This window comes from Aristolochia californica, unplaced genomic scaffold (genome assembly GCF_029961685.1).
Source record: "Aristolochia californica isolate CCGP_79_NKW_82.1479 unplaced genomic scaffold, dmAriCali1.0.hap1 SCAF_2, whole genome shotgun sequence".
Lineage (NCBI taxonomy): Eukaryota > Viridiplantae > Streptophyta > Magnoliopsida > Piperales > Aristolochiaceae > Aristolochia > Aristolochia californica.
The window spans coordinates 41,172,235-41,189,551 of record NW_027181881.1 but is presented as its reverse complement, the minus strand read 5'-3'; the positions used below and the strand labels follow the sequence as shown (position 1 = coordinate 41,189,551).

The 17,317-nt window shown below is 39.1% G+C and overlaps 2 protein-coding genes across 2 annotated transcripts; one reads left to right on the top strand and one right to left on the bottom strand.

Moving 5' to 3' along the window:
* Nucleotides 1-769: 769 nt before the first annotated feature.
* On the top strand, nucleotides 770-2,593 carry LOC137955711 (scarecrow-like protein 3). The gene is made up of 2 exons (XM_068802792.1): nucleotides 770-778; nucleotides 966-2,593. The coding sequence occupies exon 2, from the start codon at nucleotides 1,069-1,071 to the stop codon at nucleotides 2,479-2,481; it is 1,413 nt and encodes a 470-aa protein (XP_068658893.1). The 5' UTR covers nucleotides 770-778; nucleotides 966-1,068; the 3' UTR covers nucleotides 2,482-2,593.
* Nucleotides 2,594-5,096: 2,503 nt separating this feature from the next.
* On the bottom strand, nucleotides 5,097-8,677 carry LOC137955676 (calmodulin binding protein PICBP-like). The gene is made up of 2 exons (XM_068802731.1): nucleotides 5,555-8,677; nucleotides 5,097-5,490 (listed from the first exon to the last, which is right to left on the bottom strand). The coding sequence occupies exon 1, from the start codon at nucleotides 8,216-8,218 to the stop codon at nucleotides 5,564-5,566; it is 2,655 nt and encodes an 884-aa protein (XP_068658832.1). The 5' UTR covers nucleotides 8,219-8,677; the 3' UTR covers nucleotides 5,097-5,490; nucleotides 5,555-5,563.
* Nucleotides 8,678-17,317: the final 8,640 nt, after the last annotated feature.

Genomic DNA, 17,317 nt, shown 5'->3' with positions numbered 1-17,317 from the left:
AATCACAAGGCCAGCCTCTTATTCCCCTGGATGAAGACAAGAACAAAACGGAACTCTTGGAGAGAGCCTGAGGGCACTCTCTCGCACAAATTCCATATTCCTCTGCACCAAACCAATAACGTCAAACAGTATTGGAAACCAGAGGAGCTTCTTACCGCTACGGGTTACTGCCGTTTTGGATGCCCTCCACCCGCCCTTGAAAATCCAGACCCTGGATGTCTACCAAACTCTCTCTCCTTTCGGCAATACAGGCCAAGGGAAAGAGTGAAATGGGTCGATTTGATTTTGCCATGTCTTGATTTCGACGAATGCCTAGACCCACTGCGGATTCTGTGTTCTGCTGCTCAAATTTGGGCCTAGATTCTGGGGATTACCTTTCGACTTCCCGCCTGGGATAGGTTTTGCAGGGACTTTTTTAGGTTTCTGATGTGATTGACAGTCTACTGGGGCTCCTTGTTTTGTGATTTCATCATAACTTTGGCCGTCCCTTGCTCTTCAATTGGCTCTCCTGATGCTTCGGTATTTCTGGGCCTTGTAGCTATTCTTCCATCAATTATCATAATTTCTCCTGAAGTTTGCGTCCTCTTTTTGTTTATGATCTTTCTGGTTTAATACTTGGTACTTAAACTTACTGAACGTTTGGTTTGCCTACATTCTTCAAATCTTCTATCTGCTCTTGTTTTGCTATTAACAAACAGGAGGAGTTCAATCCTCAGAAAATCTTCTGACACCATAACGAGTTTTTAACTCGTTCTTCTTTGAAGGTTTCCTGTTTGAGGTTGGAATGTAATCTGTGCTTATTTTTGCCTTCTCTGCTGTGCTGTTTTTCCTTCTTTTATTCTGTTTTTCTAGCCATATAACAGGGATTTCCTATAACCTGGTGTTTTGGTTGATTTTACTCAACTTTAGAAGAACTACGATCCCTGGTACTAAATAAACTTGATCACTTGTACTTTTAAAACCAGTGTGCTGAATTGTGCGACGTTTCGCTTGCCATCAAAATTTTCATCAGGCCTTGCGGGAGACTATTCGACCCACTGCAAAACGGATTCCTCCTTATCCTCGTTAATGGCCGGCATGGTCCAAGAAGACGGGTCTTCGTCTGTTACCTCATCTCCCCTACAAATTTTCTCTTTAATGTCCATTTCACCCTCAATGGGCTCTCCATATCCGTGGCTCCGCGAGCTTAAATCTGAAGACAGGGGTTTATACTTGATCCAGCTCCTCCTTTCATGCGCTAACCATGTAGCTGCCGGTAGCCTTGACAATGCCAATTTATGTCTCGAGCAAATCTCTCTTCTTGCCTCCCCAGATGGCGATTCCATGCAACGCATGTCAGCTTACTTCACTGAAGCCCTTGCTGGGCGGATTTTAAAATCTTGGCCGGGTCTCTATAAAGCGCTCAATTCTACCAAAATCTTCTCACTCTCAGAATCTATTCTTGTTCGCAGACTCTTCTTTGAGCTTTGCCCGTTCCTTAAGCTTGCTTATGTCGTATCAAACCAAGCAATCCTCGAAGCCATGGAAGGGGAGAAGATGATTCACATCATCGATCTCAATTCTGGGGAGCCTGCGCAGTGGATTGCTCTCATACAGGCTTTAAGCGCACGACCAGAAGGGCCACCGCATTTAAGGATTACAGGCATTCATGAGCAGAAGGTGGTCTTAGAGCAAACTGCTCTAAGGTTGACTGAAGAAGCTGAGAAACTGGACATTCCGTTCCAATTTAATCCTATCGTGTCGAAGTTGGAGAATCTTGATATCGAAAGCTTGCGGGTTAAGACGGGGGAAGCTTTAGCCATCAGCTCGGTGCTGCAGTTGCATTCACTTCTCGCAGGTGATGATGACGGGCACAGGAAGATGACGCCACCGAAAACCCCTAGTTCCGCCCACCTACATCGAGTTCTTCAGATGAATCAGAGCACTCTGGGAGAATTATTGGAGAATGAATTGATCAACGGGCACAGCCCAAGCGCTGACTCGGGATCATCCGCTCCATTCTCAGATAAAATGGAGAGCTTTCTCTCCTCTCTGTTGGGCCTTTCTCCAAAAATTATGGTGGTGACTGAGCAAGAGTCTAACCACAACGGGTCAACATTGATGGACAGGCTGCTGGAGGCACTCTACTTCTACGCAGCTCTGTTTGATTGCTTGGAATCGACTATGCCAAGGGGGTCAATCGAGCGGTTGAATTTGGAGAAGATGTTGTTCGGGGAGGAGATTAAGAATATAATTGCTTGTGAAGGAATAGAAAGGAAGGAGAGGCATGAGAAGCTTGAGAAGTGGATACAGCGGTTTGATTTCATAGGGTTTGGGCGGGTGCCTCTTAGCTACTACGGCGTGTTGCAAGCAAGGAGGCTGTTACAGAGCTATGGGTGTAACGGGTACAAGATCAAGGAAGAGAATGGGGCTTTGGTGATTTGCTGGCAGGACAGGGCTTTGTTCTCTGTGTCAGCTTGGAGGTGTAGGAGGTATGATTAAAATCAGATTTTGGGTTCCTTTTGTTCCTCTTTTTGTGACTGTATAAAGGATTTGAGTTTTTGTATTACTGTGAAGAAGATGAATAGCATTTTTGGAAAGTTTTCTTGCTGAAGGTTCCTGTCTCACTCTCTTCTTCTTCTCCTGTTGTATTTATTTTACTCTCTGTTTTGATTTTGAAGCATTGAAGCAAAGCAGCGAAAACGTAGCTGCCGATCTTTGTAATCCGGCTACTGCGAGGGACTTACAGAGTGTTAGTTACGAAATGAAATGTAGTTGAAGATGGCCTTTGAAGCGATTCGACTGAATCCCAAGGTCTTGGTTGGGAAAAGATTACTGTTTTTTTTTTTTTTTCCTAGTCTTCGTGAATAAATCTTCCCGTAATTGGACGGACAGAAGGGATGTCGTGTTGGGGAGGTCGATTGCAAATAGTTGTTTTTGTTGCTGTTAACCATTTTCATTCATTTACAAAACAGAGACTGGTATTTGTTTTGGAGCGATCCTTGCCCAACTTCTTCCTGAATGTCGGGATTCCACTTTCGCTGATTTAGTTCATAGAGGTTTGTTATCTGTTTAAGGCCATTCCAATGAGCTTACCCGATTGGAAGAACTTCCAGACGGTTTGAAGAACTTTACTTTCTGGTAGGTTTCTTTGAATCTGTTTTTGTTTTCTAGGATGTTTCTTGTCCTTTCGAGTTTGTCTGGGTTTAACTTTGTTTTGTTCATCGAGTCTTTTGTTACCAGAATTTGTTCGTCCATTTCAGTAGTGATTACAGTCGCTACTGTATCTAATTCCGTATTTGCTGTCTTGGAGACAAAATGTGTGTCCTTTCCTTTTTGCTGGATCAAGAAAAAGTTATTCTATTTCATGTGCCTGGCACTAGCAGAAGCAACTGAAGGGACAGCAGCGTTTTAACAACGATTCCTGATGATGATAATGGAGGGGAGAATTATTGGTTGCTTTTGCCTGGGCAGAGGGACCAGTAAACGTCAATTGAACAAGACAGAAACCAAAGTTGCCTCCCGCTTTGGGTGGCGTTCAATCCGATCAAGCCTGGCACTGACATTAACTCCTTTCTGCTCTCATCCTCATCTTTCCTGTGTCGACAGGAACAGTTTACAATTGCCTCCGTGCAACATGTCGGGAAGAAGACATTGCCTGACATAAAAAAATGTTGTCATGAGAAGCAAATTTACTAGAATTCAAAGATAAAATGGGAAGAGAAAAGACGAAAGAATTGTAGCTTTCACTGGCTAGTTTCTATTGGTAGAGGGAGGGCTCTACCTGTGAAATTGCCAATTCGCCAGTAGATATACCCCCCCACGAAATTTAAAATTTGTTGGGAGAAATCTCTAAGTTCTTCACCTTATTCTCTTACTTCACCTTATTCTCTTACTTCTCAGTCCGATGCTTTACATTTCTCAACTCATTCTGAGTTGAGAAATGCGCCTCTTTAGTGTTAAAAGACACTCATGTGTATAAGGTGGCATGACTAGTAAATAAAGAGAACTTCTATAGATGTGTCATAGAATTGTAATTATGCAAGTTAGTGTATGTTCTCTTATGCCTTTCTATTCTTTTGAATCATATATGTCTAAGGGCATTGTAAACACATTCACACAACAATGAATATAGCCTCAAGGCATGAGTTTGAGTATTCAAGTCTTTTCCTCTTGGCTCAAATTCGTCCTTAAACCTCTCTCTTTTCCTCTTCTTTCTGTCCCTTGATTTCTTCTCCCATCTCGTCTAAGAGCTAGAGTTCTTCTCTTCTCTCTTTTTCCCTTGAGATATTTTGTGTTTATGTGTTGGCCTTAGAAATCAACACTTAGTTACATGTAACTCATCCTCTATATGTCTAGGTGACTGGGACAAAGATGGTCGGACCATCCTAGATAGAGGCTTAATGTAGCTAGACTGAGATCTAAGAACCCAACCCACAACCGTTGTATCTCCTCATGTGAAATAATAACAATTATTCTTGCTTAAAATAAAATTTAATATTTATAAGAAAGTTATACTTATGTATTGTTCTTCAAATCCGTCAACCCCACCGCCCTTTATGAAACCGATGAGTAAGACGAAATTGCTCAATATCATAGAAATATGTACGTGCATGTAAATATATTAGAATAGTAGTACATTTGAAATAAAAATATACTCTAAATTAAACTTACATACCATCTCTTCTCTGATATACATAAAAAACTTTGACCCGTGGTATATCGATCGTTTTGTTTTTTAACGTTTTTTATATTTACTCGAGAATGTCTTCATAAATGAAAATTAGACATAAGTAAAATAAAATATAATTGATATTTAAAAAAAAAATCCATACAAATCTAATTACCTTGAACCTCCATCCCTCAAAACACATTCATGGGCAGCCATTGCCGGTCCTTAATGGAAACCCCTCTATAAGGAGCAAACAATGTACTCTTTATACCAGCCATAAGGATAAACACAAGCTATCTAATCTTCGGTGTATGCTTCAGAGCTCCACTAGGATCCTCCTTCCATCGAGGTCTAACACCGGCTTAACAGAAGATTATCTTACTTGGATTTGTACATACAGTTCAGAAAACTGATTTTCGTTCTAAAAATATGAACAAAATAAATAGCAGAGATGATTACCAGATAATATTAATCACACACGAATCATAAATAAACATGGTTTTAGTTAAACCAAAGAAAAATCAAGAACAAATAAAAAGGTCACAGGCACACCCATTGAAGAACATCTACCAAACACATTCTTGATAATCTACTCGATCAAGTCTTTTTTTTCCCAGCCATCTTGGACTGTTCGTCGTAACCACATTACTGTATTTACACTTGAAACGCCACGTCCAGCACTGTTGCAAAAGAGTGACTTTCACGAACCATACAGCATCTTCACTGTTCTATTAAACTTATTCTGCTCCTAACAGGCCTCGTCCTCGAGGCTGCTTCAGACCAACCACAGCTCTTCATCTTCTACATGTCAATAGACTGAAGCGGCTTTCTGTTCTCATCTGCAAAAACCCAAAAAAAATGAAAAGAAAATTCAACCAGTCAGTAGAGATAGTAGCTTCTTACCTGCAACGACTATCTGCAAGCTTGGATGGGTCTGATGTGAGGGAAACTTGCTGCTGAGTCTCGGAGAGGTGTTTCATATTTGGGTATTGGCGCGACAGTTTCAAATGCTTCAACAAGAAGAGCCACTCGTCTCTTTCGAGCTGGAGCCAGTTTGTTGAGGATCTGCCGTAGTGCATGATCTACCATCCATTCCTCTGAATTTTTCCTTTCGTCCATCATCTGATGCCTTAGATCAACTTTTTCGGCTTCTGGGTCGGGCTCTAGGGACAGGAAACGCGGTGGCCGTGGATTGAAGTCCTTTACTTGGCCTGGAAATTCTGTGCTGCGCCTGTTCCTTCTCTTGTATAACTGTTTCTTGTTAGAGCTGGTCAATTGCAGAGGTTCGTCAGATAGTTCATCTACGTCGAGTTCAGCGGGCTTAATGTCATCCTCCTCTGTGCCTCCAGTGCTCGCTTCTATTTCCATGGTTTCATTTTCTCCAATGCTATCTTTCGGTGAATGATGGTCCTCGCTTTCTTCTCCATCTTGAACTTCTTCTTGAGTCGATGAGTTAGAGAGGATTACACATTCCTCGAGTCCTGCTTTATCTTCTTCTGAGTCCGGTTTCTCTGCTACGTTACCGACACCAGATTCATAAGCTTCAGATTCCAGATGTGCATGATCAGGGCCATTGGCTTCTTCAGTTGCACTTGCTTCAACTGGAACAGGAAAACATGTATAATCCAAAACTAATTGGATACTGTGCAACCCACTGAGATCTTCGTCCGCCAGAGGATATTCTTCTACATCAATTGCATCTTGAGCTGTGCTTTCGTCTTCAACAGAAAGATCTTGATCCCATTGTGAATTACCTTTAAGAGAACCGTCATCGTCTTCCTTGTTGGCCACAGGGGATTCTGATCCAATGGAAAGACCCTGATCCCATCGTGAATCACTATTAAGAGAATCATCATTATCATCATCTTCTTCGGTGTCCACAGGGGATTCAGATACAATATGATCTGTGCGCGTGGATTCTTCAACAACAAGAGAATGATGCTCTGACAAGACGACATTGCCCGGTTCATGTTCTTCATTCTTCTTATCAACTATTTTTTCTTGCTCCTCTGCTGTCATTTCAACGGATGCTTCATCTCCATCGAATGCTTCATTTACCTCGATCTCCACACAGAGTTGCCCATCATCCAGATTAGCGTCGTTGTTACTTTCGGAATCTCCTATGCTGGATTCGGGAAGTACAAGTTCTTCGTCAGCATCGTTTTCCAAAAGAGCAGCGACATTTGTTGTTTCATAGTCCTCGTCCACTAGGAACGGATTTATCTTCAGAACGAACTCATCACGATAAGGTGCAGAAGAATCAAATCCATCATCATCCGAGCAATGAATGCTTTTCTCCTCCCAATCCATGTTGCAGATTTCGGAGTCCGATTCTTCCGGTGGAAATTCTCCGTCTAGGCTACATTCACAATCACATAAGGATTCTGCTTCTTCTTCACCCACATTCAGACCTTGAATTTGTTCCTCGCATTTATAATTTTCGATGAGATAAGCAGAGATGTCATGGTGGTCAAAATCAGGTTCTGAAATCTTCTCGCTGCTTTGATCATCTTTCTCCTTCAGGTCACCACCTTCTTCCGTTCCACTGCATTCGCTGAATCCACATGCTAGCTCATCATCTCCAATGAACATTACTTCTTCCGAATCATCGGAGACTTTGGAAGTTTCAGAATTTGGTCTTGATTCTCTGTCCTCTTCTTTTGGCTTGGCATAGATCTCAATGAAGAAATCTGTGCCGCCGTCTTCAAACAGATGGATAACTGACCCAACCGAATCTGCGTCTACATTCATATCTCCATTAAATTCCATCTGACCCGTATCAATTTCCTTGCCTTCCGAGTAATCCTCCATCTTAGGGGCAGAGATACCTCTTAACTTCATACTCTTCTGTGCCCTGAGGAATCTCCTTTTAGCTGATAAGAATCGCTTGAGCGGAGGCAAAGGCTCGTGACGATGACCATTCAAAGAGCAGTACGTATATGGACAGATCTTCATAACAGAAGTTCCTTCCAACTCAGTCCCACCTGGTTTAAGCTCCACATAGGCCGGGAATTTGGAGTCCTTCAAAGTGGAGGAACAAGTAGCCCGTCCAGAGTTGAGCTTGGGATACAGAGCAATCCCAGAGCTCTTCTTCATCGAAGGCCTTATTGGCTTCAAACTAGAATTTCTTCTCAGAAGCTTAACGGGTTTTTGGCCAGAAGCAGAGGATTTGGAAGAACTCAAACCCTCTGGACTCCGACTCTTATCGTGATTCTGGGATTTAGGTGTTACCTGAAAGCCTTCCTTTCTCGCGTCCGAGCAGCTTGTGGGTTTCATGTAATTCGGAGACGACCCATCCGAGACTCCGCCTCGAGATGACTTTCTCTGAGGAGTAACAGCCGTGGATATCTCAACAGAGAGCTTACTGAATCTCGAATTTTCTTTCCTCCCCTTACTCTCCGAGTTTGAGAGCTTGAACGACCTGGCCTTCTTCATCTTCTTGATCAGATGATCATTTCCTCTGTTTCGAACATCTTGATGTTGAGAAGACGGCTTCTTCTCGGATTTGATGCTGTTCTTCGTTTCAGCTTGGACACCAAGCTTGTTAACGGGATTCCGCTGCACCATCTTGGAAGAAAAGAAAGGTCAGGCTGTGGAAACCATCACAGGAAGGAAAGGTTTCGGAGGATCACTTCCTCCGGCCTGGCAATCAAGGAGATTCGGCCAAGTATTTCCCAGAAAGAAAGCCAACAACCAGAGGGATTCCAAGTTCGTTTTCAGCTATAGTTGGTCTTTCAGCTTTTCATATTTGAAATATGCCAAAGATGAGAGGCTGATGAGGACAGGCACTAGGGGAGATGTGTTGGATCGTCTTTGGTCAGTTTTGAATCTTTTTGACTTGGCTGGGTGTGACGTAGAAATACCCAATTCTCTTTTATCCTTGTTCTTTCAGCTTCTTATGATCCAAATCCATGCTTTATTACAACTAACAGCGATCTCCGTCGAAATTTTAATTAGCATTCAAGAAGCTTCTCAGCTCTCTAATGGCTCCTCAACCGTCGTCCTTTGCTGTGTTGAATGACCCAACTAGTTCTTAATAACTCACAGTTACAGCTGCGTCTTTTAACTGAGACTCTTCGACTCTTCGACTCTGTGGAAGCAAAGCTGTTAAGGTACTCTTTACTTGAATATGGAAGGAGAGTTAAAGAGGGTCGGTGTCGAATGACCCAGAAGGAAGAAATAGTAAAATTATTTTCTGTTCTTCTTCTCTGTTAAAAAACGAATGACCCAGTGAGACATTTCACCGAACAGAAGAAATTCATTAGGAGGGATTCCCCTTTGCCTGTTCAGCTTCAGCGTAGAATTTTCAAAGGAGTAAGAAGAGGGGAGAGCGGTGGGAGGTGGGGTCTTTGGTCGGCTGGAAGGCACCGCCGGACTGGGCTCCACACAGTGAAGAAAATGGCCGGCAGTGACGCTCCTTCCGTATTTCGCTGCCCGCTACCTCTTCGGGAGAGGTGAAAAGAAATATCAATTTCCATTAAACAAACCTGACTTTTCGGCATTTATTCTTTTTGTTTCGATTTCCACTTCCTCCACCGACACTCCCCCTCCATTTGGATCTTCATTCTCCTCCAAATCCTGCTTTTCCTTTTTCCCTTCCGATAGGATATTCGTTCCCATCTGTTGCAATTCTGATTAGATACGGCAAAAGTTCCCCTTTAAAAATCAAAAGATGAGTAAAAGTAGATGGAGAGAGCGGAGGGAATTCATTATTAGGAAAGCTCACTGGTTGGCCCCCAACGTATGCCCTCCCGCTTTACTGCTTTACAGCCGACCCCATCCTCCCTATCTCATCGGAAGGGAAGCCAGACTGAGCGTTAACAGATGCCCACGCCCTGGTTTCATGGATCAGAGTTTTGTTGAGCAATCATCCATTCATCCATGTTTAAGTTGAAATTCAAACAACACCCAGTTAAAAAAACGATATCCAAGGAAGAAAACAAATTAAAAACGAGTATTAAAAACAGATGATAGAGGAGCAGTTAGCAGATATCTAATTTCTTCGTCCCTCCGAGCATGGTTTGATCAAGAGAGTCACCACCAACTCTGAACAAAAAGTCAACTAAATCCACGGACCAATAATCGAAAGTCTTTAAAGTTCAAAGGCTCCCATTAAAAGCTAAATAGACAAAGGAGAATGAAAAATTCAGAATCCATGGAAGCCATGACAGAAAGTATACGGAGAATACTGGAGAAATATCAACTGAGAAAAGGAGAGTAATTGTACATCCCAAAGGCCAGCTCGGTCTTTCTGTGATCAGTAATGTCGTATTAATCAAGAGTTTATTGTTGAACGAGTAAAGATTCCAAAATCACAGCCACGGTCAAAATGTTGATTCTAGACGAAACTAAAAAAAAATTAATTGTTTTCACATCTATCTAACAGTGGGCGAAGAGGATGATCGATGTGAATTTCAAGGTAGAGTAGTTAAAAGATAAATAATCTTTAAAAACTTGTACTTGGATACGAATGGAGAGTTCTTTTGGCTTCATCAATAATAGACTTGGGATGTAAGCAAGGGCTTACTTGCCATCAAGGAATCTCATCTGATGTGTGATATCACGGATATGGATATGAATTTTCTTTCTTTCTCCTGCTTGATTGATGACACCAGAGAACCTTTATTTCAGAAGATTAGGCCTCTCAGACCTACCATATTAAACTTTTTTTTCTGGAATTAATCATCTCCCAAGAGCCAAAGTTCTATCTGTAAATGGAATCAGCAGATGTTTGTATATGAAGAATTTCAATCAATGGAAGGAAGACAGATGGGAGAAATAATCAACAATGGACACACAAGTTTATATAAGTTCCCTTTAATGTGAGACTATGTTTTATTTTTCCACCGTGGCAATAATTCACTATGATAATGAAATAGTTTACAAGAGAAATCGTACACACTCAAGTGTTTTTCTCTAACTTTTCTCAACACCAACTCATGATCGTTCATCACCATTATAATGGCACCCCAAACCTTAGGAGAAAACTAGGGCAACTGAAATACAAGTGTGAAATCTCCAAATTACCCTTAATGAAACAACAGTCAATATATCATGGACCTTTCCGGGGGTGGGAGGCTTCGTGTGCTGACTCTGCGTAAAGCTTTATTTAGACTCTACAATGTAAACTTTCATAAAATCTTTCTTTCTTATTCATCATTTCAAACAAATACATCCATATTTATTTACAAAGATTACATGTGAATTAAACTGGTCTCTATTGTTATGGAGGACTTCTTCCTCCGTTTTTACGGATCTAGAAGACAGTTCGATGGAGGAAGAAGTCCTCCTCTTGAGGATCTCACGCCAACATACAACTTAACAAAAGTTTTGACAATTCTATTTGATTCGCTTACAACTCAGTTTACAAGTAGAAAATGGAAACTAGAAACTCTCATTTCCACTACAGTTTACCTGGATAAGAGTGGAAAAGAGAATATTTCCATAACAGTTTGCCCGGATGCAGAAAGCGTTGAGGTGACCTGTGTAGCATGTGCTGTGTGGGCGAGGAGAGTGATGTTTTGTTCTCATCCGGCTACCTTCCATGACCCACGACGTTTGATTACTCCTCTGATATGAAACCTTCTGTGTTCTATCTGCAGGGGGAGAAGAAAACATGAATAACAAACAAAAGAAACATCGAGTAGGTCTGCATCTATCACTGATGCAGACGCAGTCGAACAGCTCATGCATCCTCAAGTTCATTTTGGAACATGAGCAAGCAATCTGGTTGGCAATGAATAAGACGCAAGGAGTGTAAGAGAAGCAGTTGACAGGAAGCTCTGTTCGTTTTATGGCTATGCTCCCAAATTCAGCCATGGCGTCTATTAGGAGAACAGAAGCTATTTTTCTCCATTATTCTCTCTAACTATGACACGAAGCTTTAGCCTGTGAGAGAAAAAAAAAAAAAAAAAAGTTCATACAGAGGCATATGATTCGTTTAATAATCCCCATGGGAAGTTTTGAGCCAGGTTTCTTCCCTTGCGGATGCCACTAATCCTTTTCTTTGATTCAGAGCTTGATGTAACTACAGATTTGCGAGCTTTTTCTGCAACCCACTATTCCCCATTGATAAGAAACCTGAGACCTATAGAGAGGAATACATTACTTGGTCTATTATCGACGAGCTCACTGTTTTAATTCATGGAAAAGCTAATTTATCTTTGATATTTTGATCCTCATAACATGTCATTCTTACACGTCGTGATATTGCAATATATATGATTATATTTGTGTTTCTTTTCTTTCACATAAAAAATACTAAATTTATACCCTAAAAATGTTATTATATCTTGCTAACTATGAAAAACACATAGTATATTAAATTAAATATATTTTTTAGTATTTTTAGTTTTTATATTTATTTTAAATAAAACTTTCATCAAGCCTCGATAATAGAAGGTTGTACGATCGAGTCGGATCAAGTAGTATCTATGGAATATTACAAGTCGAGTCAAGACTCAGGGATGTTGGACACCATGTCGAATACCACACCTTTTAGCGAAAGTTATTAGTCTTAATCTAAATTTTTGTATTGTTGTTTGTTTTTCGCCGGCCAAACAAGTACTAAGTCATGTGTCACAAATCATTATGATAGTTGGTTAGTTATTTATAATATATTATATATTGCAATGAATTTGTTTTTTCCTATCATTTGTTATTTTTTAATTTTATTTTAAATTATTTTCGGTCTAACTTACTTTTTAAGAAAGATCAAGATCAACTTGAGCGAGTCAACCCCACTCGACTCATTGTGAGAATTTTTATACTATTTTTTTGTTTATTGCATGCATGGTCGAGTTGTGTCTAATGTTTATTGCACGTCAAATTGGGACTCTTGATCATGGGACACCAAGTCGAATACCAATCCCAATCCTGAAAGTCATTAGTCTTACTCTATTAGGATTTATACTACTGGTTCACAATACATTGAGTTTATGCATAAAAAATATTGTAATAATTAGGTATATATAACATAATATATAGTATTTTGAAGATTTTTTTTCTTATTTTTAACTTTTTTGGAATGTTTTTGGTCTGAGTCGCCCTACACAAATCTCAATGCAACTCAGGTTGGGTTGACCCAGGATCAGTTCTACCTCAATAGGGTAGCCATGCCACTCTCTTGAAGGAACCAAATTGAATGCTTTGCTCTCACAGGGTTTGAGTCAATAAAATGAAATTGTTATTAGAGTGGATTTATCTTCCCTAGTCTAATGCCACGTAGGCTCTCTTCCTCTGAGGAACTAGCTTTTCATTCCTAATACCAAAAAAAAATAGGATAATAAAAAATAATAATTGTATACATTAAATGTCACTCTCATTTTCTTTGTTGTTGTTGAATTTATGGAAAACAGAAATACTTCATTGACTTCATAAACTTCTTATAATTAAAGTACATGAACCTCTATTTATAATAGAGGAAGGTAGTAGAGTCCAATTACAATAAAACTACATTTGTCCCACTTACACTCAAACTCTAACACTTAAAGATAAGTCCTAGCATAATTAAATAACTCAATATAGATAAAAGACAAACATAACTCAAACTATAACTCTTCTAGGACGTGACCATAAGATAAATATGCCTTTGTGAATCCTTCTTGATCTTCCAACTTATGTGATAAAAATGTCAGCTCGTGGTAATCATGGTGGGTCCTACTTCTTATGGGTTTGGGCCCATCTTGTTAGTTTTTCTTGGTCGTGTGGCCCATCTTATAATATTATTAGATATGTGGATCTTCCTTGGTCATGTGCACTAGAGCCCATCTTCCAACACTCCCCCTCAAGTTGGGGGTGAGAGAACATTATGAACTCCCAACTTGATGCAGATGATGTAATGAATCTTTTTGTATAAAATGGCACATCTTCCAATATGTCTTCATCTTCCAATACTCCCCCTCACACTGTTGCGTCCTTCCATGAGGCCCTGCTAGCATAATATAAGTGAGTAAAAATCACTCCTAGCTGGTAAGACGTTGCTCCATACTCCAATCCTAATGTTGGATGTAGGGCACACTCCGTCTTCTGTAGGTAGTGTGTCTATCGACATTGCTCTGAAGTGTCAACCATCGTGTCCCTCCACAGGACAACGACTCTCAAGTGGTAGGAGTTATAAAAGTCGTTACAGGGGTGGGGGGAGTGGGTGTATTTAGAATGGTGTCTCATTCTAGACACCGACTCTCATGGTATCCCAACCGTGATATTTTTTAGAGTTAAATTTATCATGGTGTCCCAACCATGATATTTTTTAAAGTCAAATAAATTATGGTACGAGAAAAGGAACTGAGGCTACCTCTTCTTCAATAATAATGTCTCCAAAGAGACATAATAGTTGTAGCTGAATATAACACGACCATCTTTCAACACATATAATACGAACCAAAATAATAAACCTTGTAGAAGGACCCATGAAATAATCAAAATCCGATATAAATATTTTTTCTTAGATGCTTAAGTTTCATCTTTTGTGCTCCCCCTTTTCTTGAATATTTTGGTCACATAAACTTATCCACAAAATATGGAATAAAATACATTTTTCTTGTAGTTCTTCTACTTCTCCCCCTCAAGTTGGGAGGTAATGGCAGTGATCCTAGCTTAAACAAAATATCATAGATGCAGCAATAAGCCCAAATAATAGAGATGTATAAATAAGCCCTCAAACCAGGGACAAGTGAGATATTTTTCTGATATATCAACTCAACAAGTGACGCAAAACAATGTGCTTAAATTCGTATTTTTCAATGCAATAGAATACCAACATAACCTTTGATTCTTCCAATGTGAATATATCTTTAAATATAGATCAGATTGAAATGAAATCTTCTCCTTCTGAAAGTAGACTTAAATGCCTTTCATCCAAGTATAAATCTCTTCATAAAATATAATTATCAGAAGATAAACAATCTGATAGATTTCGGTCTCTGTCATCTAGCCGAAATAAGTATTATTTTTTTTTTTTCTTTTTTCAAATGACCATTGACTCTTCCAATATCAATATCTCCTTATAAAAAAATCATACCGAGACTTGGTTGAATAGGTAAGAAAATAGAGTTACAGATCTTATATATATATATATATATAATTCTCCATATAAAGTCTCTTTCTTGATAGCATAAAATACCTCAGAAGTTGAAGCTTTCTACTGCTACTTGAACCTTTTTTACAATCTGATATTTGCCGCTTCAAATATTGATTTCTCTTTATAGATAACTCAAATAAAAAATTGGATAAATAGGTAAAAGAATAGACTTACATATATTTCTTTTGATATATATTTCTCTATATAAAGTCTAGTTCTTGATAGCATAAAATACCTCGGAAGTTGAAGTTTTCTGCTGCTGCTTGAACTTCTTTAGCAATCTGACCTTTGCTCATTCAAATATCGATATCTCTCCATAGATAACTCCAATTGGAAAAAAATTGTTTTGCCTTGGAAAGTAGACTCGAATATCTTTCCGTCAATATAAAATTTACAATATGAAACACTCATTATAGAGGTGAAAAACATAAAAATCTAACAGGGTGTAGGGACTGAAAAAAAAATAACTACAAACTCTAACTGCTAATGATGATAAATCAGAAAAGAGAATCTCATTACATCTGTGGGTTGGCCACGTCAACTCACAAAACCTACTCTGATACCATGTTGAATTTATGAAAAAGAGAAAACCTTCATTAACTTCATAAACTTCTTATAATTAGAGTACATGAACCTCTATTTATAATAGAGGAAGGTAGCAGAGTCCAATTACAATAAAACTACCTTTGTCCAAATTACACCCAAACTCTAACACTTAAAGATAAGTCCTAGCATAATTAAATAACTCAATATAGATAAAAAAAAACATAACTCAAACTAGAACTCTTCTAGGATGTGACCATAAGATAAAGATGTCTTTGTGAGTCCTTGATCTTCCAACTTATGTGAGAAGAATGTCAGCTCGTGGTAATCATGGTGGGTCGTACTTCTTATGAACTTAGGCCCATCTTGTTGGGCTTTCTTGGTCGTGTGACCCATCTTATAATACTCTTAGATATGTGAGCTTTCCTTGGTCATGTGGGTTGGAGCCATCTTCCAACAGTTGTAAACGAGTAGCTAACTAAGGAGTTGACAAGGGACAACAACAACAACTCTAAAGGAATTTCGGACCTCGCACTTTGCTTTTATTACCACATAATCCTACCATATTAGGGCATGGAAGACTAGAACACTCTTGAACTAGATTTTTATCTCATTTAAGTAGACTTTGATACATTTCATGTGATTATAGTGAGCATTTTCCTCATGTACTAGATGTATGGGCAAATTCTAGAAACTTCCTTTTGTTAGATGTTCTCCTAATAATAACCTGTTAGAAATTATTCCACACTTATAGAGACCACCACCACTTGATTCTCATGAATGGTAATATTATTATATATTTTTATTGATGATCTTTCTGGTTTGAGTCTAAAGCCAAAACCTAAAAGTCATCTACAACCTCTTATTCCTTCCATGTATGACCAGTTTTTCGATCTCATCTCATCTTTACCTATCAACTTCTACATATTGGCAATCCCTTAGTCACTTCTTCTAACAAAACATTTCTATGAAAACCTTTCTCTTTCGCTGCCCCTTCATCCCCTACCTCTCAAGTTGGTCACCTTGAAATTGTACTACCTCTTCACCCATGTCCCTCTATCCATTCTCACCCAATACTAACTTAAGCCAAATCTAAATCCATGAACTCCTCCCTCGCTCTTTCATCTACCTTCGCCAATGATCTCGCATGTTACAAACACACACACTCACAGACACAACATACCTCATTGGTGAAATGCTATGACTTCTAAGTTTACTCCTCATAAGAACAGTAAAACCTAGTCTAGTTATCAAGCCTCAAATTGCTCAAATTGTTCGAGTGGTTTTGATTCATGTAATCTTTCACAAAGGTTGAATGTTGTATTAAATAAACTATTTTTATGTAGCAACCTTCCGGTTTTGAAGATCCTCAATATCATAAACATGTGTCTATCTTAAAAAAACCATTTATAGGCGCACGGTAGGCTTGGTTTGAAAGGTTTCATGAATTTATTTTAGCTTCTGGATTCAATCAAAGCAAAGTTGATCCCTCTCTGATTATTTATTTGTTCTATATCTCTTACTTTATGTAGACAATATTATTCTCATTGGTTCTTTTATTTTTTCAAAAATTTTAAAACTCTTGAAAGAAAATTTTTTTATCAAGATATTAGGTAACTTAGATGTCTTCCTCAGTCCTCAAGTTCGCAAGACCTCTCATGAGACTCATTATCCACTAAAACAATTACTTTGAATCGAGCAAGAATGACCTTGTGCACTTTGGTCTACATAAAGTCCTCATACTAACCCCACACACTATAGAAGCATAGTTAGTGCCTTACAATATGCCACCTTAACTCAATCCAACATATGTTATGTTGTCAACCTCATAGGAAAATTTATGCACAATCTTACAAATTACCATTTCAGTCTAATTAAAGGATTCCCTATTATCTAAAAAGGCACTCTTCATTGATAACAATAACCTTATTGTTTATTCAAATGTCAATTGAGGTGGTGACCCATCACTCAGTGGTATTCTATGGTGTATACCATATACCCTAGCAAAACTCTTGTTTCTTGGTCTGTTGAAGAGTAGACCA

Bases quoted from the DNA above. Each gene is read 5' to 3' on its own strand.
- LOC137955711 (XM_068802792.1), top strand. From the start codon at position 1,069: ATGGCCGGCATGGTCCAAGAAGACGGGTCTTCGTCTGTTACCTCATCT.
- LOC137955676 (XM_068802731.1), bottom strand. From the start codon at position 8,218: ATGGTGCAGCGGAATCCCGTTAACAAGCTTGGTGTCCAAGCTGAAACG.